The sequence below is a fragment of the Drosophila teissieri genome, chromosome 2R (assembly GCF_016746235.2).
Source record: "Drosophila teissieri strain GT53w chromosome 2R, Prin_Dtei_1.1, whole genome shotgun sequence".
Classification (NCBI taxonomy): domain Eukaryota; kingdom Metazoa; phylum Arthropoda; class Insecta; order Diptera; family Drosophilidae; genus Drosophila; species Drosophila teissieri.
The window spans coordinates 9247012-9268850 of record NC_053030.1 but is presented as its reverse complement, the minus strand read 5'-3'; the positions used below and the strand labels follow the sequence as shown (position 1 = coordinate 9268850).

At 43.5% G+C, this 21839-nt stretch overlaps 5 protein-coding genes across 9 annotated transcripts in view; 2 read left to right on the top strand and 3 right to left on the bottom strand.

The window, feature by feature from the left end:
* Positions 1–15894, top strand: part of LOC122613699 (G-protein coupled receptor dmsr-1) — a 32669-nt gene extending 16775 nt beyond the window's left edge. Inside the window, exons 3-8 of one of the 2 annotated variants that reach the window (XM_043788008.1) lie at positions 12230–12526; positions 13311–13482; positions 13734–13860; positions 14048–14269; positions 14382–14564; positions 14899–15894. In XM_043788008.1, coding sequence (XP_043643943.1) covers positions 12281–12526; positions 13311–13482; positions 13734–13860; positions 14048–14269; positions 14382–14564; positions 14899–15220 — 1272 coding nt within the window. In that variant the 5' untranslated portion in view covers positions 12230–12280 and the 3' untranslated portion in view covers positions 15221–15894. The remainder of the gene's footprint in view (positions 1–12229; positions 12527–13310; positions 13483–13733; positions 13861–14047; positions 14270–14381; positions 14565–14898) is intronic. The other variant, XM_043788009.1, reaches the window with a different exon arrangement.
* LOC122613701 lies at positions 193–8095 on the bottom strand. 4 transcript variants are annotated; one of them, XM_043788014.1, is made up of 3 exons: positions 7977–8095; positions 408–556; positions 193–340 (listed from the first exon to the last, which is right to left on the bottom strand). In XM_043788014.1, the coding sequence occupies exons 2-3, from the start codon at positions 532–534 to the stop codon at positions 249–251; spliced, it is 219 nt and encodes a 72-aa protein (XP_043643949.1). In that variant the 5' UTR covers positions 535–556; positions 7977–8095; the 3' UTR covers positions 193–248. The 4 variants fall into 4 exon arrangements, with proteins under 4 accessions (XP_043643949.1, XP_043643947.1, XP_043643948.1 ...); XM_043788012.1 differs by lacking the exon at positions 7977–8095 and adding an exon at positions 7780–7959 and having other exon boundaries at positions 408–819; XM_043788013.1 differs by lacking the exon at positions 7977–8095 and adding an exon at positions 7780–7959 and having other exon boundaries at positions 408–811.
* On the top strand, positions 5269–7647 carry LOC122613698 (zinc finger protein 316). The gene is made up of 2 exons (XM_043788007.1): positions 5269–5731; positions 5814–7647. The coding sequence occupies exons 1-2, from the start codon at positions 5555–5557 to the stop codon at positions 7416–7418; spliced, it is 1782 nt and encodes a 593-aa protein (XP_043643942.1). The 5' UTR covers positions 5269–5554; the 3' UTR covers positions 7419–7647.
* On the bottom strand, positions 8356–8929 carry LOC122613700. The gene is made up of 2 exons (XM_043788010.1): positions 8859–8929; positions 8356–8731 (listed from the first exon to the last, which is right to left on the bottom strand). Exons 1-2 carry the CDS (start codon positions 8868–8870, stop codon positions 8426–8428), a joined length of 318 nt encoding a protein of 105 aa, XP_043643945.1. The 5' UTR covers positions 8871–8929; the 3' UTR covers positions 8356–8425.
* A 78-nt stretch (positions 15895–15972) lies between the features above and the next one.
* Positions 15973–19856, bottom strand: LOC122614428 (Bardet-Biedl syndrome 4 protein homolog). Its single transcript, XM_043788990.1, has 10 exons — positions 19778–19856; positions 19568–19707; positions 19374–19486; positions 18684–18974; positions 18473–18629; positions 18252–18374; positions 18105–18189; positions 16838–16924; positions 16396–16607; positions 15973–16190 (listed from the first exon to the last, which is right to left on the bottom strand). Exons 1-10 carry the CDS (start codon positions 19854–19856, stop codon positions 16017–16019), a joined length of 1461 nt encoding a protein of 486 aa, XP_043644925.1. The 3' UTR covers positions 15973–16016.
* Positions 19857–21839: the final 1983 nt, after the last annotated feature.

Genomic DNA, 21839 nt, shown 5'->3' with positions numbered 1-21839 from the left:
TTAGAAACCTTGCCAAGCAAAAACTTTGTTAGGGAAAGTATTCTGTTTCGTTCAACCAACAAAGATGTTGTTTAATTGGACTGAAATTTGATGTGGCATATGCAAAGGAACTCCTCGAAAGCCAGCTTAAAAAATAACCAGAATTTAAATCAAAGAATATGGTTTTCGTTTAACTTATGTTTCGTATGGCATTTATTTGGGCATTTAGTTAGTTAAGGTAGTCAAGTAGAGTTGCTGTTGCCGGGACTTCAGAAGTGGGCCACAAAGGTGTTGGGGTCAACCAAGGTGGCCACCTCCCAGGGGTGAACCACTGAGGGACCCGGAATCCGGTTGTATGCGGCTGAAAAAACACGGAAAGCACGGGGTTAGTCCGGTTACAGTTCACGGAAACTATTGGCCCAACTCACCGATTATCTTCTCGATGGCCGTCCGGGCGTCCAGGATCTGAGTGGGCGGGGCGGGAGCGGGGGCGGCGCTGACAAGGATCAGGCAGATGGCAACGAAGGCGAAGGCGGCGACAAGGATTCTCGACATTCTGGTGCTTTGGTTTGGTATTCTGGAGGTTGGATGGTAATCTAATTGAAATAGCTGCGGTCGCAGCTATTTATACTCGCCGAAACCGGGATGAAAGAAAGCCAGCATCGCGATTTTTAGACGAGCTTCTTGTTTTGAAGCAGCTGTTTGGAAATTGGATTTCTTGTTTTGACTTGGCTGCCAACGAATTTCTCTGGCGATACTTAATCCGGGGAATGTCCGCACTCGAAGACGGAAAACAAGTTTCGGAAAGAACAAACGATTTGAGTCGGGAATTCTGAACACCTTGCAGGAAAGCATAACAATGCAAAATACTTTTCAAACAGTTAATGCAAATGTATAATCTTTTTGAATGCTAATAGTGCGGCTAAAGGTTGCGCTTATGAACTTAAAATTTTGAATTTCTATAAGGGGGCTTAATCAAATTAAAAGATATGACGTTCATGGTGTTCCACTTTGGCTACTTTATCGTCCATAAATAGATTGTAAGAATACCATTGAAATTATTAAACATTTCCTAGCTTTAACTACGTAAACATGTTATTTTACACAACAATCAAAATAAATCGTTTTCTGTTCTTATTCAAATAATAGGTATTGAATGTTCCATACACAAGAGTAGAAGTAGAATTTGACGCGCTCTTTCTGAATATTTTGGCCGTAACGAAAACATTTTGCATATGACAGTTCATTGTACGAATGTGCGGCTAAAAATCTCTGTTTATGTTTTGCTTTGTGATCTTTTATTCTATTTGTTGTGCCTCAGATGGCTTGGGCTTTTCCAACTGCCTGCCAAATATGCCGGCCACATGAAAGAGACAAATATGAGAATCGTTTGGTTATTTGTCGTTTGCAATCATTTGGCAGTTGAAATCATTTGGCAGCGGCTTTTAGGTGTTGATTTATACAAACAAACCGGTTTGGTTCGCCTAATTTGCCGCTTGGACGCAGGCCAATCGAAAGTAAAATTGGTCGGTATTCTGTTCGTTTCATAAATTACTTGAGCTTGGGAATTCCTTCTTAGCATGGCGGCAAATTAACAAAAAATAAATTGCCGCGAATTGTATGCAAAATTCTTTGGGCAGACGCGCCGCCAATGTCTATGGAAATTGATTGGATTTGAATTTTAACAGCGAGAGGAGGTGAAATTGTGCCTTATCCTCAAACTTCGGCAATCAGTTGAAGACGTGTATCGCCTAAAACAGACGTATAATGTTAGGGAGCACACGTGTCCTTCCGACAACAAGACTGTCAAAGGAGCGTTTCTAGATACACATGTTGTCTGATAAATCCGTGTTTGGCCGCAGGAAATGGAGGCCAATTGCCAATTGTTCACGGAAATGTGTACCTTTTGTATGGGGTTTGTATGGGTGTAAGGGTGTTGTATGGGTGGCGGCTAATGAGGCACCCGTAAAGCCTCTTATCGCCCTATTTATTGGCCTGTCCGACCCGCAAATAATCGTGATCTATGGCATCGAACGAGTGCGAGTGCCAGTTCATATTAATAATAACAAGGCTGAGCCGCTACTTAGGCGTATTCATATTTATATTTTTTGTGTATTTGCGCGATTTTATCTGCACTTCTAGGCGCTTCATTTGGGTCGTGCGCAAATCAGACTCCCTATTCATGGCTGTATATTAACATATTAGCTTCGTCTGCTCGATACTGGGGAAATCGAGAAAAGCTAGAAGAGCGAGAAAAGCGGGAAAAGCAAGTGAAAATGGATAAGTGCTCAGCGTAAACACGCAGCCCCTCCGGCCATTTTAAATTATATGTTAATAAATAAGTATTTTTCTTCATGGACTTCCTCCCACGGGATCTACGAATGCTGCTGCCCAGAAGTGATGGCTACACTGATGGCACACCCGCTTATAAATCCACATTGTTTGCATTTCCCAAGGCGCCACACGCTGCGTATGCGTAATATGCGAACGGATTAGGCCAAACTCCCGAGCGTTGGTGTGAAAATGTGAACACGACAGCCATGTAATCTGCAGCATCACAATGAGATAAATGTATTATTAATTATGAGAGCCATTAGCGTGCAGCTCGCTCGCAAATTCGTTAAACAAAATAATTCTTCTCGGCCATAGAAACCGAGCGACACCCCAATTTCATGTGCGCACTGAATTCCTCGGCTAGTACGTTGCCATGATAACCTAATTAGGAAATCCACTTTTGCGTAATTAATTCGCCGTAGCTTTTCCGTTCCACGTCAGCTTTTAACTGCCAAGAAAATTAAACCTCTTTCATTGGGCACCAACGCATGCAACCGATTGCGATACGAGTACACTGCATCGAAGTTGATGCAACATTATTGGGTTTCTGGCAAGAGCAAGAAACTCCTTTCGAATTAAAGCTTACTTTTAAAGCTTATATATTTACTCATATATAATATCTGTATTTGTGTGTGTGCACAATTCGATGTGCGTGTGCAAATTAGATTACTGGCATGTCAGATACGTGCTTATATTGATGGATCGGCTGCCTCTCAGCTGCCAGGTGGAAATCCCATTGTGGAAAAGTTAATTTTGATGTTCAAAGTTTCCCTCCTCCCCCTGCTGTCCCATCAGTTAATAAACTTTCCACTCGGTGCCTGTACATATGTATGTAATTGGGGGTCTTCACTTATATGTACATATACACACGTGTTTTCATGGGGATGCCAATTGAAGTGTAGTCTAATATTTGCCCTAAATAAACGACTTATTTTAATTACCTTTGCTTCGCCATTCGAGTGCTGACTACAGGTTGTTAGCGTAGATGAAAAAATTGAAAGCATCTGCTTGGCGGTGGGGAAACTGAAGAAGGGGCCACTCATTAAATTAAGCTGTGCAAAACATCAAATGGCACGATTGGATCTTCAGAAATCATTCCCTTTGCTGAGGGATAGTTGTTTACAAAGGCAATCGTTCGAGGATATGTGGCACCCATGTCACGTAAATACATATTTAATTCTTTAAATATTTAATTAGAATGGAATGATTGCCTTTTTATTAGGTAACAACATTGGTTGTGCTGGCGACAGCCTTTTGCAATTGCCGTGTAACAGGTGAAAGAAATACGGCTGCTTAAAAGCACTCAACACATAATTAAATGTTTAAATATGATCCCAAATGCGCTTTGTAATGAGTTTGTCATGCTTATTGCCGCAATTGGAATATATTTTTTATTTGTTTATTATTTAATGTGCATTTTAATGTGCGTAGGTGGGCGCTAGTGGGCTCAAATCCTTGATGGGTTCAGGAACATATATGTATGTTTGTGTGTAGGCATAAGCCTTGCCAAGGAGCATATGCTGCTTGTTTGTCTTTCATGCATAATTAATCACTGTGTGACGCCGCCGGGAGTTGGATTGTGTTGTGCTGACATGGCCGTGCTTTTTTATCACTGCCACAGACTGCTGGCCGCTAAATTTATCTCTTTCCTAGGATTTCCTAGAAGTCCCCTTAGCATCCCTGTCCTTGTCATCATCCGGCAACATAAGCGATTCGGCCGAGTGGCGTTGGCAGTTTGAGGACGTGGAAAGGACCAGGAGGTGCAAGGTCCTAGCCGGTAAAACGATGTTAATGTCAAGTAGATCCCGGAGCACGGCTTGTTGCGATAATTGTCGACGTAAATCATGCCGAAGAGCAACAGCATTACGTCGCAGACAAACACATATGTATGTACTTCCTTGTGGGCATATACGTACATATGTACATGGAGAAATCATTGTAGCATACTCACATATGTATCTTCAGCCCCAGGGAATTCCATCTTGAAAGGGTGATTTCGTGCAACATAAAAAAAGCACTATGCCTCAAGATTCTAAAAGCGGGATCAAGGGATTTGGTTACAATTCCCACCATTTTACAGGCGTAGCGTTTATTTATTATTACTTACTGCCAGAACAAATATTTAAATATTTAAAGATTTACTTTATTAGTTAGTTTGGTTTTTATTACCCAATCCATCCCATTTTCGTAGCAGTAAATCTAGTTATTGCAACCTTTTTGTGCAGTGTAGTGTCTGCGTTAATGGATTCTGTCATTCGGAAAGTTCGGCCACTTTCGCGGGTATTTTTCATGGCGGCCACAGGACATAATTGAAACAAATATTGTGCCTTTGTATTCCCTATTGACCGGCCACTTTATTGAAATGTGTTTGCTTATTTGCATTCTTTGTGCTGCGAATTGATTGAAATGGAAATGTAAACTCAAGTAATACGGGGCTTTTGCGGACGTTTGGTTTCAGGTATGGAATTCTAAAAGCCAGATTAAGTGCTGCGGCAAAAGGAAAAGCAAAGTGTTGCATGGTGCTGAATGTGATGCTGAAATGTAGGAGGCATTACTCAAATTAATGCGCACAGCAGCGGGTGAAAAATTATGCAAATCACGTAATTTTTATTTCGCCGTGTTGCAAAGTCAAGACGACATGCTTTTTGTTTCAAGCGGCTGCTTTTAAGGCGTTTTAAGGGGGTGGCCTATGTTTTGTGCCCACTTTTATTGCAAACACGCGCGTAGGGTTCTCTTTAGAAAAGGGAAATGGCGCATTTGGCGCTTTCTCTTAAACTTTATTTCGCTTTTATTGTTTTACACTTCCGTTTTGGGTTTCTAAACTGGTTATTTGCGAGCACTCCTTGAATAACGACTTTCCTTTACTTTTCAAATTACGCGCCCGCCGTGCAACCCTGCGCACGTTATCGATTGCCAGCGGGCATGCGCACAACTATCGATTGCCGATGACAAACAGCTGTGTACCTATACTTATCCAATATGGCTGCAAGTAAAAAAATTGTAACGCTGTGAAAAAACTGCAACTCGAATTGCATTTTCCGCCCGAGTATTGTATAGAAAAGTGCGAGGAATGTGAATTTGTGCAACGAAAGTGGAACACTAGCCGAAAATCAAGTGCGCGCCCAGAAATCGCAGCGGAAAAGTGAAAAACGACATAGTCGCCGGTGCCCCGCCAAAAAAAGAAGACTCCCCCCTCCACTTGCAAACATTTCTCTCTGGAAGTAAGGAAAGTACTGCGAAAATGGAAGCCGACATAACGCCCCTGGCGGAAACCAACGGAGAGCAGCGCGCAAATCCCCAGGAGCGCGCCGAGCACCCAGAGCAACCGCAACCGCGGCAGGATTTGGCGGCCAAGTCGGTGGGTGCCGCCGACGATGGCGTCTCCGGAACCGTGGGACAGCTTATGGATTACCTCGAGGTGTGCCCGGCTCAAAAGACCCTGAAATGCCAGCGAAACTCATATATATGTGTATGTTTGTGTATTCTTATTTATTTTCCAGGACGATGCCGGTGCAACGGCGGATGGGGACGCGGAGATGGGCGAGGCGGAGTATCTGGATGGCGAGATGCCGCAGGAGGAGGAAACCGAGGCACCGCAACCGGAGAAAGCCACTGAGGGTTGCCAGGAAGCGAGCAATAAGCAGGATTTGCAAGAAGCTGCAGCTAAAGATAATGTTTCCAAGGAAAAGGCAGGTGAAAAAGACACCGACAAGGAGAAGGAAGCCACTCATTTGCAAGGAGATAATAAGTTGGATGAGAACGACGAGGGCGAAGGCGAAAAGGATGGCGACGAGGCCGATGCAGATGACGAAGACGAAGCAGAGAAGCTGGAAGAGGAGGATGGCACCGAGGAAGGCGACGAGGCCATTGAAGAGGACGAGGACGCCATCGATGAGGAGGAGGAGCCCACCGAAGAAGTCGAGGAAATCGACCAGGAGTTCGAGACCGGCACCGATGCAGAGGGTGAACTAATCACTGGCGATGAGCCCGGCGATCTGGCCGACGTGCCCGTAAGGGAGCGCAAGAAGGAGGAGCCCGTGGACGAGAACCAGTGTCGCGTGTGCACCAGCAAGGAGGAGCTGGTCTGCCTGTTCAAGAAGCAAATCGATGCCACGCCCGCGGACATGCTGCTGGTCATCTGTCCTAATGTCTCGATTTTGCCCAAGGACTTTATGCCGCAATTCATATGCACCAAGTGCATGGGCAGCCTTACTATTGCCATACAGCTGCGGAAGCAGCTGGAGACCACGGACCAGGAGCTGCGCAAGCGCTTGTCCAGAAGCAAGAATAAAGTGCGAAGACCACGCGGCTATGTGGTCATAGACGCACCTGTCACCGATTCCAGCGAGGATGAGGACGAGCTCGACGATGAGTTCAAGGTATCCGATGTGGCCGGAACCACAAGTGCAGACAGCGACTCTGCCGACTCCGATGCCAGTGAGAAGGAGAAAAAGAAGCCCGGGCCACGCGGGCGTCCTCGGAAAAAACCGCTCAAGAGAGGCACGGACAGCGATGGGGGGGAGCCTTCAAGCGCCCAGAAGAGGAAGTACCAGACCTCGTCGACGGCTTCAGTGGGCCCATTCGAGTGTCCCAACTGCGACTTGACGTTCTCGCGCAAACAATCCTATGTGCTTCACCGCAAGACTCACGAAAGAATAGAGCATGCCTGCCCCATCTGCGGCAAGAAGTTCAAGGTGGAGTGGGCCTACAAGACGCACATGCAGCGGCACGAGCAGGAGCGCGCCCACTTCCGCTGCGAGCTGTGTCCCAAGATATTCCGGCTGCGCGCGGAACTGAAGCACCATATGGCCCAGCGTCACGACGAGCACGGCTTCATTTACGAGTGCAAGCGCTGCCAGCGGACCTTCCTCACCCAGCAGCGACTGCAGCGCCACCAGGCCGTCGGCTGTCAGCGGCACAAGGAGGAGACCGTTCGCATCAAGGATGAGCAGACGCGCATCAAGCAGGAGCCGCGCAGCAAGGAGGAGCGCATGAGCCATCACGGCAACAACAGCAGCAAACGCCGTCCCGGCGAAGGACGGGATCTTTTCAAGGCGGTAGCCCCCCCAACCACCACCTACTGGAGCGACAGCTTCTCGGACTAAAGTCGAGGTGCGGCGGTTTGCGGTCGGCGGTCGACGGTTTGCGGATTTCATTTCAAACATTTCTAATGGACGATTTTAAGTTTCTCTAGCTGTAGGAAGAATTCAGTGCAAATAAATCACATTTGTAATAAATACAAAATAACTTTAGTGGAAGTTTTGAATACATGTAAACTTCTCAAGCTAAGTAAGTAAGCGAAAAGGCAAAATAAAAAGTTCGATTAATGGCAAATTGGAAGTTATTGATTTAAACCCTAAGCTCATCTCCGCTTCTAAGGACAGCATTGCATCATAAATATTTCAAACATGTAAGATTCTCTCTTAAAATATTCACTATGTGCGGAATAAGTGCGTCGTAACTTACATGGAATGCGCTTAGTGACCCACAATGCCTTCCTTTGAACCCCTTTTAATTGGATCCCAGAGCTGTTGCCTGCAAAATGGCAGCACTTAGTGCCATTCTAGAGCGCAACCCACTGCAGTTCTGCAATCTTGGCCATAATGTGGCCGTCTAATGTTTATAATTTCGCTGGTGGTGCGTAACTAGAAGTGTTTAACTACTGGGGATTACTTCTGCCCCAAGCTGGGGGGTCCTGGTGTCGACTTGCGACATGTATTCGGAAAACTAAGTGTGGCTATCCACAACTTGCACTTCTGATCGGATTTTTCAGAAAGTTTTCAATCCAAGTTTTACTCTGGGCTCGGGGAAAACCAACTTGCAACGTTTTGAAACACAACTTCAATCTCCAAACCAATGAACTACGTTATTCATCTAAGCCTACTGACAAAGTAAAAATGTGTTGAGTGCAGAGTGGTTTTAAGGCTAAATTGAAAACATTTTAAGTGGAATTAAGACACGGTTTCACTTCAACGTTTATTTACAAAGCAAGGGGGAACTTTTTTGGGCAGCAAATCGGATGCACGTGCGAATGTTTCGGGTTTCGGGTTTCGGGAACGCTGTTGCACTACAATGGTGTCTAATTGATCCTCCGGCTCACGTGCGCGCCTGATTAGAAGTGGTGGATGGAGTGGTAGGTGGGCAGGTGGTAGGAGAGCGAAGACACTGGATGGTGGGCAATCAGCGGGGCGTGGGAGATGAGGGGGGCGTGCGATATGAGTGGGGCATGCGATATGATTGGGGCATGGTGCACCACCGTGGGGGCGGCGATGTAGTGCGAGTGCGTGACCAGGGGGGCGTGGTAGCCCAGCCCCAAAGACAAGCCGCGCTTGGCCTTCACGGAGGACTCCTGCTGCTCCTCGGCGGCGGGAGCAGGTGCGGCCAGGATGCAGGCCAGGCTGGCGATGAGCAGGAGCAGCTGCGTCGTTTCCAAGCAATATTCATCGGTAGTTGACGAGGATGAGTGGGAAATAGTAAAGGATTATTACACATTCTTGAGGGAATATTATTCTTTGAAATATATTCTCAGCTGTGGCAAAGCTTACAGTGAACTTCATGTTGCTGGTCTATTTGGGATGTAAGTGAAACTCGACTGGAAACTGTTCGCACACCACTGGCTTTAATTGAACTAACGACGCTGGCAGCCAGAACCTGGTTATTTATACCATTCGGATTGTTAGAAACTCACTCAAAACTAAGTCAAACGCACTCATTAGGCGAAAACTATTTAGGCCCAAAAATAAAGTAAAATTCGCACAAGACACGCATCGAGAAAAATATGCCCACATCAAGCCAAAATTGCACAAACAAGCCGAGCGACTCAAGAAACACACTTGCAGATAGATAGATACATAGATAGATAGATAGATGTGTGTGCTTGTGCTTTTGCGTATCCGAGTGGGGCCGAATGTATCTGAGTATCCGACGGAACGCCACAGCCAGTCCACATAAATTGTTTTTTAATTCAGCAAATTATTTGGAGTACTCACTTTGAGTGCCAATGGCCATAGGCGCCTCAATTTATTAGCCGCTGCTGTGGCCAATGTGTTCATCTCTAGTACTAAATGCCAAAGCCATTAATAACAATAATTTCTATCTGGCAGCCACTTGTCAGCAATTGTCGATGTGCCTGAATATCTGCCTGAGTTATGAACACTCCATGCTTCGCTAAACACTACAATCAATTGGAAATTTGCATTAGTTTTTAAAAATGCAATGGAAAGGATCAGTTTTCCTGTTAATGGCATTCAAAGCGGGAAAAAGAACTACATTTTGCCAACTTGTAGGTACAATATCTCTGAATTTAGCAGAAAATCAATGCATGTATGTTTGAGCATGAATAATGGGGCGTATTCAAACAAGTGGGTATTTGTCCTGTCTGGAATCCAGTAAATCAGGACAAGGCTGTGCAAATAAGACTGCCAAGCAATGGATTAAGTAAGTTTGCCCTGGGCACGCATTTCATTATGCCTTCAACAGCAGCATTGACATAACTGAGAACCATTTCGCATTTGCCTGCCGGCGACAGCAACAAATGATTGACACCGCTGGTCTGGGCTGATTGAAAATGACACTTTAAGTTATAGTTAAATGTAAGGCTTTGCTAGATTCCCAGTGATATGGAGCGCTTTAGTGGCAGTTAGTGGTAGTAGCACTTAACGACCTCAATAATTGGGCTCTCTGCTGGGCCAGAAGTGGCGGGGAGCTAAGCTGGGGATCGTTGAGGCAATTGGCCCAGCGGGGTTTATATGGCCTGAACTGTATCTGATAAGGGTCCTTCTATCTCTCTCTTTCTCTCCCTCGCTTTATCTAATACTTCCGCCGGAAATGTGGCAATAAAAAATGAGAAAACGAACTTTTACAGCTGTGAACACTCGAAACAATCACTCTCCCAATCTGCTAAATCCATTTGAGTTTTAAAAATATATTCAGTTTATGAAAGTTGTATCTCTTGATGAAGATTAGGGAATAGCATTTTCTTAACAATTACTTGAATATTAGCAACCACTGTATAATTTTATTATAATTGACACTTTGTTTACTTACTAAAATAAGCACGGAGTTAGATCCAACTTCTTACTGATACATCAGTGCTTTATTTTGAGTTACTATTTGATTGATTCCATTATACATTTTTTTGAGTGTAGAAGCACTTACATATCTGACTAGCGAAATGTTAATTAACGGCCCCGCAAATGGCGCAAAATGAGGAACGAGAGCGGCGAAGGACGTTCTGGAGTACTACTGCTGTTTATCTGCAGCTGTCAGTTGGTGGCGTTAATTTTTTCGTCCTTTGTGGGAGCTTGGGCGTATCCTTTGTGGGTGCGCCACCTGTTCAGACATGTTGCTCAAGGCCACGAGCTTTGTGAATAGGACGCAGTGGCAGGGACAAAGGAAGTTTCTAAACTTTAAGCAATGCTTAGATCATGTCCATCTAACAATTAGAACTTTAATAAGTTAAGATTTCAAGGTTTACTATGGTAAATGAGAGGGGTGAACAAGCAATGTAACCGCCATCTATACTATAATCTAGTGTGCCATCTTCTATTCTATTCTAACGAGTATCCGATAGTCGGTGCTTGGTTCACCAGAGCCTCCCTGAAACTAATAATTGCCTAGTTACCTATCATTATTGCCTCCTAAAACGTCCCTTTGATTGCAGCGGCAGTTGCAGAACGATGGTTCCAGTAGAGTAGACTGAACACTGAAATGGTCGAAATGAAATGAGTTTTTTGGGACCAATTTCATTTTGATTGAATGTGTGGAAATAACTAGTAATTGCCCGCAACGCAACAGAAGTTAGCGTTTGACGAAAGCGAAAGGCCAATCGATCAACATCAAATGGCAGACAGACATTGGATTGACTGGCAGTTGGTTGCGGTTCAGTGGAGCTACATTGGACATTTTTGAGTTACCTAAATATGCATATTGAACGGGGCAGTGCAGTCGATCGAAGTCCGGCAAAGCGTTTAAGTTGCGAAATGAGTTGCGAACAGGATTTGTATTCAGATTCAGACTTCGATTTGTGCGCGCCATTAGCCAAATGCAACACCTTCGACGACGTGTGGACACGTCGACTTTGATTCGGTCGGCCAACTGAGTGATCCGGGGTGGTAGTGTCATATGCCAACATAACTTAAGCACTGCAAGAAATTAATAAAGGATATTCAAACATAAGAATGAAATATGCGTAGGTGTCACTTGAGTCTGCAATGTTCTAGCTATCATAGTTTCTGAGATCTCGACGTTCATACGGACGGACAGTCAGACGAACGGACAAACAAGCACTTACCATTCACATTTTTTTCTAAATTAAATTGTTTACTGAATGTACATTCCACAGACTCCAAAGATTATAATGTAATGAATTATAAATCATAAACTTATTACCCTAATTATTTTTTACTCACTTAGTCAGCATTTTTTGCCATATGCTTAGACACAAAAAGTGTGTAGTTCTTTCGAAAAGTATGTGTATTAATGGGGCTGCTTCTGTGTTCAAGTGCGGTGCCAATTAATTGCCTACAACGCCCAGGTAGCTTTGATTCACAGGTGGACATTTGGACAGGTTTGCTCAGCTCAGAGCAGCTCTACTTTGGCCATTCAAAATTGTTTATCGTTTTGAGGAGTTGCAGTAGCAATTTCGACACCATGTGCCCATAATGAAGAAACGGCATAGATAATATCAATGTAAAGGAAAATTAGATGTTGAAATTGTTTGCTAGTATTCATTTTGTGCACCTTGGGGTCAACAAGATAAAAGCTGAAGAAGCAGAAACACTTCCCATTTCGCTGACAAGAAGTCCTTTGAAAATCCATTAGGAATTAAATGAAAATAAATAAGACGAGAGTTGTAAACTGTGATCTTAAAGGACCAACTTTCCACTTGCTAATAAAAATCCCACTCTTGTTTCAGTTACTAATTAGCCCGTATATACACCACGAGACAGGAGGTAATCGGTCTGCAATGATGCAGGACACCGGCAGCCAAATGGGGCATGCCCATTTGACTCCGCGGCCCCCTCTGAACGACACGGTGCTGAAGAACCACCATCTCACCAGCACCGACATCGAGAAGTTCGTGAAGCTGTGGCAGGAGTTCCAGATGAAGAACATGACCGCACAGGCGGATGAATGCCAGGGCTATTGCCAGGGGGAGATATACAACTGGTTGCGGGCCTACAACAGCATCCATGGATACGTTTCGCTGATGGTGAGTATTAGGCATTAGGAACATCGCCCCAAGCACGAAGCCCTAAAAGGTGGCCAAAACAAAGGACTCTGTTGACTAATGATGGGCCAGGGAAGCCAAGACAAGTTTCAGGGAGCCTTTCGCCGACAGACCGCTGATGAATGTAAGGGACTTCTTACCTTTGAACTCATGCCCAAGTCCCGGGTATTCGTCCTTTTTTCGAATTAAAGTTATTTCATGCGCTCAGCTTCACCTCAAAATCACAAATCAAATTAGAGGCTGGGAATCTCGGTCTTTTGTTTTTGTCCGGGTTGCGCATTCAGAGATTTTTTGAAAAGGATACAAATTATATTAGATATAGTTAAGGCGTTGAGCCGTTAATGAGTTTTTTCATTATAATTGCCAGTCATAAGAATCTGCTCGGAAAATGCAGACAAGCCGTTTCTCAAACCTAGTTTAAAGCCCTCCTTTTTAAACGAAATACAATAAAGGAAATAAAGTTGAAAATGTAGATTTATTGCTTTCATTCGTTCGCAAAAGAATAGTTTTCCCCTTAAATTGGAATTCTGAAGCAAACATCGTTTTCTGTAGTGCCATTTTGTGCTTGCCCGAGCAATATTAAGAAATGCAAATACGAAAGGTCACGACAGTTGAGTTGCTGCTCACGAGCTGAGTAAATAAAATATTCATCCACTTTGTTGTCCAAGGGGAGTGCATTCAATCGAAAGTATGTGAGCGCTCAGAGTTTCGATTCGACAAAGGTCGCATTTTATGTGGATTCTTCTTGTTTCTTTAAATCACCTAGATTTGCATTTTTGGGACAATAGCCAACATCTTGAACATAATGGTCCTGACCAGAAAGGAAATGGCCAAGACGCCCATAAACAATATCCTCAAGTGGCTGGCGGTGGCCGACATGTTTGTGATGCTGGAATACATACCCTATACGTCGTACCAGTACATCTACATGGGGCCAGGTAAGCCTACTTTTAGTAATAATATTAAGTTGAGACTATAAAGACTAGTTACTCCATGCTATAAGAAGTAGGGGTGGAGATAAATGTTAAGCTTAGTTAAGCCTATCAATATCCAATCCCCTAGCACTGCCTTTGGTGGAGTAACGAGTATCTAATAGTCGATACTCCGATCTAGTTCATTTTAAAATTCCTATTTATATATAAACTATATAGGAATCCCTTCTTTAATATTCTTTGGGCTGCTGTTGCAGGTGAAAAAGACTTGAGCTACACCTGGGCGGTGTGTCTGCTGGTGCACATGCACTTCACCCAGATCCTGCATACGATTTCCATTGGACTGACGGTGACGCTGGCGGTGTGGCGGTATGTGGCAATCAGGTGAGAAGATCCTTCGGCCAGCTATGCATGACTTACCCCGGAACTCGCCGTCATCCATGTAGAGTTTGCCTCCGGTTCACATTCATGATAATCCGCATCCGCAATTCGAACAGACATCCGGCTAATCTGACTACCACGTCATTGTGGCAATGTGGCTTCTCTTCTCTTCCCCGTCTTTTGTTTATAGCCAAATGTTACCGTCTCTATTCCACAGACATCCGAACGGGGGCTGTGCCAACTTCCTGCTAGCACATTCCCGGGAGGCGATCCTCCTGCCCTTCATCCTCTCGCCGATCCTCTGCCTGCCCACGTACTTCGTGTTCCAGGTGCGCGAGACGTACGACGTGGACAAGCTCAACTCGGAGGCCATGTACCACGTCTACTTCGACAAGGACTCGGTGCTCTACAGGTGCGCTTACTCAAAAAGTTTGATATGATTTATGTATCCTGCGAAAGCAGGAAAGCTCTTGTTATGGCGACTTTAAAGAAATTAGTTTTAAAGTGATTAAAATCCTTTGCAGATTCAACTTCTGGATACATTCCGTGCTCATCAAACTTCTGCCGTGCGGCATACTAATTGTGATCAGTGCCGTACTCATGCATGTTTTGTGCGAGGCATCGAGGCGTCGCCTGAAGCTGAGGGATTACAACAATCCTGCCAAGTATGCCATCCAGCTTAATCTGAATGAATCGAAGTCCAAGAAGTAAGTACCCACTCGTTCAGTGCTAGGAATTCGCTATTACTGTAGTGAACTACAAGTTTCTATATTCTCAGTATTTACTACTTTCTAACGATCTTAGATTTAGTCTCAATCTCTCTCAATCTCTCAGTTTCAATGTTCAAAGTTCTTTGTCCCAAGGATCAATACACATAAAACCCGTTTTCCAAAGTTAGATTCAAAGTGCGGTTAGTGTAGCAAAAGCCCCTCCAATATTTGAGTAGTTCACCTATACCCTTTCTCTATTTATCATTGTGTAAGATATATATTATGCATTTCGCCATCTTTATTATGAATTTGTCTACAATTTTCATTTTAGGCCGCCACGCTGTGATCGCCGAAACGATCGTACTACCCTGCTGCTGGTGGCCGTCCTAGTTCTGTTTCTGATCACGGAGTTTCCGCAGGGACTTCTTGGTCTGCTGTCCGGGGTGATGGAGAAGTGCTTCTTCGCCCACTGCTATCCGCCGTTTGGAGAGCTGATGGACCTGCTGGCCCTGATCAACGCCGCCGTGGGATTCGTGCTCTACGGACTGATGTCGAAGCAGTTCCGGACCACCTTCCGGTCGCTCTTCATGAAGCGGCACTTCGGCAGCACCGAGATGACCAGGCTGACCCGTGTCACCACGACTTGCGTCTAATTGGGTTGAAGATGTGATCCATCCATGAGGGTGGATGAGGAATGAGGGATGGGTGGGGGACATCCAAGATGTTCTTGTCCGGCTTTGAATTTGAATTTTCTAAACCACGAACTTTATAAAAGTTCCGCTATCTGAAATAACAACTATGAGAAACTGTGAGTGTGGGACTAGTGATCAGTAGATCAGTTGATTCCCACAAAGGTTTACTTTTAGAATAGAATTATAGAACTAAGGGGTTGACTGGCGCATCGATCGGTTTAGAAATTGATTCTGCTTGTGATCTGGCTGTTTCGCAAAGTGCCATTTCATTTCCAAATAATTACACTTACGTTTTACATTAAACACATCTATGAGTTTGCCAGTTGGTGTTTCAAATTCGTACTAGAACATAAGTTTCATAGGCTAAGTCAGTGCGAGCTGTACAAATACGAGACATTTACTTTTCCATAAGCTGTAAAAACAGGAATCCATCAGCAAAACCGTAGCTATGCCAAGAGGACTGAAGAACTCAACGAGCCCCGAGTTACTCTTTCTTCTTAGCTGGAACTACGAAGGAATTCTATATTGATTGTGTGGCGTTAGCTGGTCTTCAACAGAGTGCCAATGCATTTTACATTGGCCAATTGAACACCCATATTTTGAGTACTTTTTAAGTCGCTTGTACTGTTTATAAATAAATGTGAACACTTTCAAAGGAACTGTTTGATGTGAATTGCAAATGAAACGTTTATCGCTTTCCATCTAGTTAGCATCTATTTACCATTTAGTTACCCTCCAGTTACTATCTAGCTTCCATCTAGTTCTGACTAACGACAGCATTCACCTCCAGTGGCAGTTCGTCCGGCAGGAGCTCCGTGGACCGGTTTTGTCCCAAGTCGGATTCCGCCAAATCCGCGGAATCCAGCAGGATGCCATTGCCCTGATTCGAGATTCGCAGCAGGGACTTCAGCTTGGTGGCTTGGAACTTGTACTGCAGGAAATGAAGATTGATAAAATCTGGTCTCGAGCGAGTTTCGGCCACAACGGCTACATTGCGAAGGTGCAGGGAATTCGTGGGTGTAATTTCGGTGGACTTTCTGGCCAATTATGCGGTGGAATTTCTATTTCTATTTCTATTTCTATTCACGTGCCACTGCATACATCCACTGGGAATGGTGGTACTGCGGACGACTTACTTCCGTTGGCAGCAGCAGATCCTGGGCCTGGCTCATGAACCGGTTGTACTGCTCCGTGGACAAGGCCAGTCGTCCGGTTTCGTAGCAGAACAGGGCAAAGTTCAGCACAACTAAGGGGTTACGTCCGGCTCCCTGTTGCCCCGTTGCCATGGAGCTGGCCCTTTCGAGGGCCACGAACGCGTTCTCCAAGTCGTCCAGCTTTCGCAAACAAACTGCGGGTTGGGGAGGAGGAAGAAGCTGTTATTTTAGCTAAAGCGTACACACTAAAAAAGGGAAGTTGCTCAAGTGGTTTTACTAGAGATAAGATAGCAGCTAAACAGGTAAGACGTATATGTATGGTATATGGTATGATAGGTAGAAATTGAAAGATGCTATTAGTGATGGGATAATTACTATGTTTTAACTACATATTTATTTTTATAGTGCACGGGTGCAAACTTACGGCCCAGGAGCATGAAGCACTCGGCATTATCCTTGCGCAGGTTTATGGCGGCGGCCAGCGTGTGAAAGGCACTGGCGTATTGTTCAGCTGCAGCCAAGATGGGTGAATGGAGAACAACAGATGCTTCTTAACGGAAGAAGTGGCAAGAAATGGCAACAAATGGCAAGAAAAAGCAACAATGCAGGAGCGAAAGGGGTAACGAATGCCTTCGGCTCGGATTTGTCCTGCTACTGTTAGGAAATTTATTAAAACCCCCTACCCACAGAGTCCTCGCACGCCTCGAGTGTATATTTGTGCCCAAAATTCGACCTTCTCATGCAGTTTGCTTTCATTTTCCCTCTGTTTATTCGGGTTTCATTTGGCTGGCTTTTAGTTAGCTGGGAACGATTTTTCTTTGACTAAGGCATTACAAAGACAAATGTTGACAAAATTCCAAGCAGTTGGCCAATTCTAAAACTGTCGAAGCGCAGGAGACGTTTCAAAAGGATTCTCTAATAGTACAAAAAGTTCTGAATGTCAAGCAGTTGTGGTTTTGCTTTCCACATTTTCATCTGGAAATATTGCTTTTCATATTCGAAATAATAATACATTTATAACGAAAAACATGTTCATTTTACAAATGGGACCCTACGGTTTGTGAGCTCCACTATTTTAGTTACACCCATTACTTGTAGACTAAAAAGGTTTTCTAGATTTATTGAAAAGTATATAACGTGAAGATGGAAGCATTCCGACCTTATAAAGTGTATATATTTTTGAACAGGATCTCTAGCCGAGTTTATCTGGCCATGTCCGTCCGTTTGTTCGTCTGTCCGTCCGTCCGTCCGTCCGTTCGCATTTAGGCTAATTAGTCTCTTAGTTTTATAGCTATTTTCATGAAACTTTCCAAAGTCTTCTTTTAATTGCCATTACTTTTTCTGAAAATAAATTAGTTTACCTTCCATGTTAAAAAAAATAAATAAAATAGTTTTCTGCGTGCAACTTTGTTCACTGGCTTCACTGAAAACTTGAATAATATAACTTCTGCAATGCTAATGTTAGAGGTAATATTTTTGGCCACTGCACATTTTCATATCAACAGGTTGCACAACTTTGAATGCAAACATATGTGCGAAATAAATAAGGCTGCGCTTAAATATAATTTAATTCCCATTTCACAAATCTGCCCACAAGCGTCAGTAAAGGATAACTTGATTGATACTAGGATAATACTGCCCAACATTAATACTTAATGTCGCAAAGTGCACTTAGGTTTTGGCCAACTCACACGCGATGTAGATTAAACTGAGGTTGTAAAGGGCATTGTAGTTGAGTGGAGATAGCCAAACGGATTTGCGCAGCGATGAAATGGCCTGTGGATTATTAAACATTTAAATGCCCGCACCAGTGATACACCATCTTGGCATTCCGTTACCACAATGAACTTCTGCTTCTTGAAAAAGCACAATCCGATGTTATTCCACAGCTCGGCAATTTCCGGCTCGGCGTTTGCGATTTGGCTGTATTTGCTGAGGGCGCCATCGACATCGTTGCGCGACTGTTCACAAAATATTCACACAAATTCGCCATAAATACGATTAAGCAGATTGTGGCAAAGGAAATACATAAATTCATAAATACATACCCCACACTTACCTGCAAAATGGCGCCGAAGGCCAAAAGTCCCTTGGGCGAGCATTTCCGTTCGATGCTGACGACTTCCGCCAAGCGATCGTGAGCCTTTTGCGTCTCGTTGATTTTCAGGTACAGCACGCTGATTTCAATCAGCACCTCCGAGTTCTCCGGAGTCAAGCTGAAAAGGGGCCAATTTATAAAAAAGGCGAGGCACTGCGGATTAACTACTAACTGTAGGCAGTTCTCTAGGACTTCAATGGCCTTTTGGTACTGCTTGTCCTTGCGATACAACTCCGCCAGGCGAACGTAGCTCTCCAGTTTCCTGCCGGACTGCACTGCCAACTCAAAGTAGGTCCTGGCCTCGTCCTGCTGCTGGCTGGCCAGCTCCTTTTGACTCTGTGTCGTGGCCGCTCTATAGAGCAGCTCGCCCAGGTAGTGGTATATCTCGTGGTCCTGCCGGCTGCTCCTTTGTTCCGCCTCCCGGAAAACGCCCAGAGCCTGGCTAAAACGGCCCATTATGTAGCTGAAACGAATACGAGTTGGCATCAAGCTCTTAAGCCGCTTTCGGAATACGTATGTAAACGTTAAAGGTCCATTACTTAATCGAAATTATTTTAATTCAATTATACTTTCATTTAATCTTCAATATGATTAAAGCCAGAAGGAAATGTACGTGCATACTTGCAATTATATAATCATAAGTGGATTAAAAACACACACTATCTGCATTGAAATAGTAAAACACTGATTGTGATTGATTATCCAGTAAATGAACTTGGCTATAAATGAAATCATTTAAAGCGCTTTTGAAAGTTCGCTGAAACAAAAACAGTATGAGGAGTAACACTCTTCGACTGAAAAAATGCTTGACTATTTAAAAAATAAATATGTGAATTGTGATAGGTTGTAATGAGTTACTCACAGTGTACGGCCGATTTCCTTGTAGGTCTCGATGTTCCTGGGATTGAGCTCCGCGGATTTCTGCAAATGCCTGAGCGCCTCGATGTGGTTGCCCTCTTCACGGTCAATTAGGCCCTGGCGAAGGCAATCAATTAGAAGAGACACCGGGCATTAACCAAGGCGAATCACAGTGGTCCTTGGCTTGCGTCATCTCACCTGGACAAAGTACAGGTACTCGGGATTCAGATGGCGATTCAGCTCACGTTCGATGAGTCGGCGGCAGCGCGTGAACTCGCGGCGAGTAAAATAAATGTGGAGCAACCAATCAATGTTGGCGTCGCTGGGCATTTTGGGGGCTAATCGAAGGACGAAGGACACAGAACATTGAAGTGAATTCTTAAGCAAATGGTGGGGAATTTCCTTCACCTGGTCGCACAACCTCCAAGGTGGGCAATTCAATCAGTCTGCCGTTGCAGTTGATCTGCTCCGTTCCCGGCTCGTACATGGATTAGTTGGTGTTTTTCCAGGACCGTGGCCAAAAGCTCAACTTCAAAGGCAACTTGCAGATATTGTGTTTCGATTTGTTTTGGCCGCCGGCGACTTTGTTGTGTCGAGTTCGCGTTGCCATGGTTCTCGGCATTTAAGGTTGCCAAGGCAGACGGGCTGGAAATTAACTTGTTAACTGAATTAGTGCGCGTTTCGGCCGGGCCAAAACGCCCAAAAAGAGCGTAAGAGAATTCCGCGGTGCGTATTTTTAATTAGCTGCGACATACATGTCGAAAACCCATTCGAAACTAATCGAAATGCAATAAAAACAAACTAAAACCGGGCAAATAATTGCCACGACAAAAAGGCGAACCAGCAGATCTTGGGACAACCAGTTCCTTGCAACTCGCCACGAAGTCCCGACTCTGACACCGCCTAATTACTCAATTTATTTCACACCGGCCAAAGTGGCAAAGTGCTGAAGTGGCAAAGTCTGTTGCACTTGTTTCCATTTCGGGCCCAGAGACATGTGATCGTGAGCTACATTTCAAACCGTTTACGTTTTACGCGGCCCAGGCCAAAACCCCACAGCAATTAATTCACGAAAATATCGTACAAGATCACCACCGATATCTGTATCAATCGATCGCTTGCGGCGCCGCCTTCTGATCTTTCCACATCTCAGTTCTCAGATCTGAGATCTCAGATCTCAAACGGGAAGTGCCACCTGCCACCTGACGTCTTTTTTCCAAAAAGGCTGCACTGCAGCCGCGGATTTTTTCTTCGGTCGGAAGTACCCACACACTTGCCCCCAATGCCAAAAACGCGGACCATTAGGATTGACAGCCTTGATGGATTCGCTTCCAAAATGGGATTTCAATTGCAACAGATTAAAAATAAATTACCGCAATTTAGCTTACAATTACGAAGAATAAACAATGTTTACGGAGATACAGTAAATATTCCGTCACAAGTTTTTTCTGAAAACAATCATCAATTCGTTGGAATATTTCTATTATTTAGTTAACTCTTTTATTACAATAGAAGAGTTGGAAGGTTTTTCAAATTTGTCTTATTATATTATAATGAACAAATTTAAGGAAATCGTCTGACCTTGAGCAGTTCTCTTAACTTTTATAAACAGGAATATTATATATTTTACAAATCAAAGAAAAAATTTTTTACTTATTACTATGTAAATTAAATAGATAAAACTATCTATTTTTTAATTGTCGTTTATTGTTTTATAATAGTTATATGGCTGTAATAAAGGCTCTATATTCTTATTTTAGTGTATTTTATTTTTGCTGTGAAATTATTTTTCTCACTCACTGTGTAGTAAGAAATCAAGTGTTGCCAGACTTTCTTACTTTACATTTGGCGCGGCACCTATTGGCGAATGATGCAAGTTTACTACTCAGGGAGAAGTAGAAAGAACATTTTTACATGAATGACGTTTTACTTAATTTTACATTCGTAATTACACAGTACGATTTAAATTAACGATTAAAAAGTCATAGATGGCGGTTTGCTTGTCAGAAAAATTGATACTGCACTGCTAACTTTGTGAGTTGTTTAGTTTTGCTGTTCTACAAATTTTGTTTTAGAATTTTCAGAACCCCTTTTCCTAATAGAAAAAGGAAATTCATATTTTCAGTTCATCCTGTAAAGTTATTACAACACGGTGCTTAAAATTGTTAACAAATATATGTTATGTCTTAAATAATAGTAATATTAAAATAAAAATTTTGTATTTTAATTTGGGTCTATAATTTGTTCTATGGTCAATATCTTTTATTTATATAGCTGTAAGTTATTGTACAAATAGACTTATAAAAGGAAACGAAATAAAATGTTGAAATGGTGTTAAAATGGTATCAACTAAATTAATGGCTGTTCAAGAGTCAATAATTATATTAAATTATAGTTTTTAGACAATTTACATTGATATGCGCAAACCCATTTTTAATTTAAGCTTCGCTTTAGTTGAGTAACTGACTTG

Bases quoted from the DNA above. Each gene is read 5' to 3' on its own strand.
- LOC122614428 (XM_043788990.1), bottom strand. From the start codon at position 19,856: ATGTACGAGCCGGGAACGGAGCAGATCAACTGCAACGGCAGACTGATT. The intron at 16,925-18,104 runs GTGAGTTGGCCA...TCTTGGCTGCAG, and splicing joins CAGTTTAATCTACATCGCGT to CTGAACAATACGCCAGTGCC. The intron at 16,191-16,395 runs GTAAGTCGTCCG...CATTTCCTGCAG, and splicing joins ATCTGCTGCTGCCAACGGAA to TACAAGTTCCAAGCCACCAA.
- LOC122613701 (XM_043788014.1), bottom strand. From the start codon at position 534: ATGTCGAGAATCCTTGTCGCCGCCTTCGCCTTCGTTGCCATCTGCCTG. The intron at 341-407 runs GTGAGTTGGGCC...GTGTTTTTTCAG, and splicing joins GGCCATCGAGAAGATAATCG to CCGCATACAACCGGATTCCG.
- LOC122613698 (XM_043788007.1), top strand. From the start codon at position 5,555: ATGGAAGCCGACATAACGCCCCTGGCGGAAACCAACGGAGAGCAGCGC. The intron at 5,732-5,813 runs GTGTGCCCGGCT...TTTATTTTCCAG, and splicing joins AGCTTATGGATTACCTCGAG to GACGATGCCGGTGCAACGGC.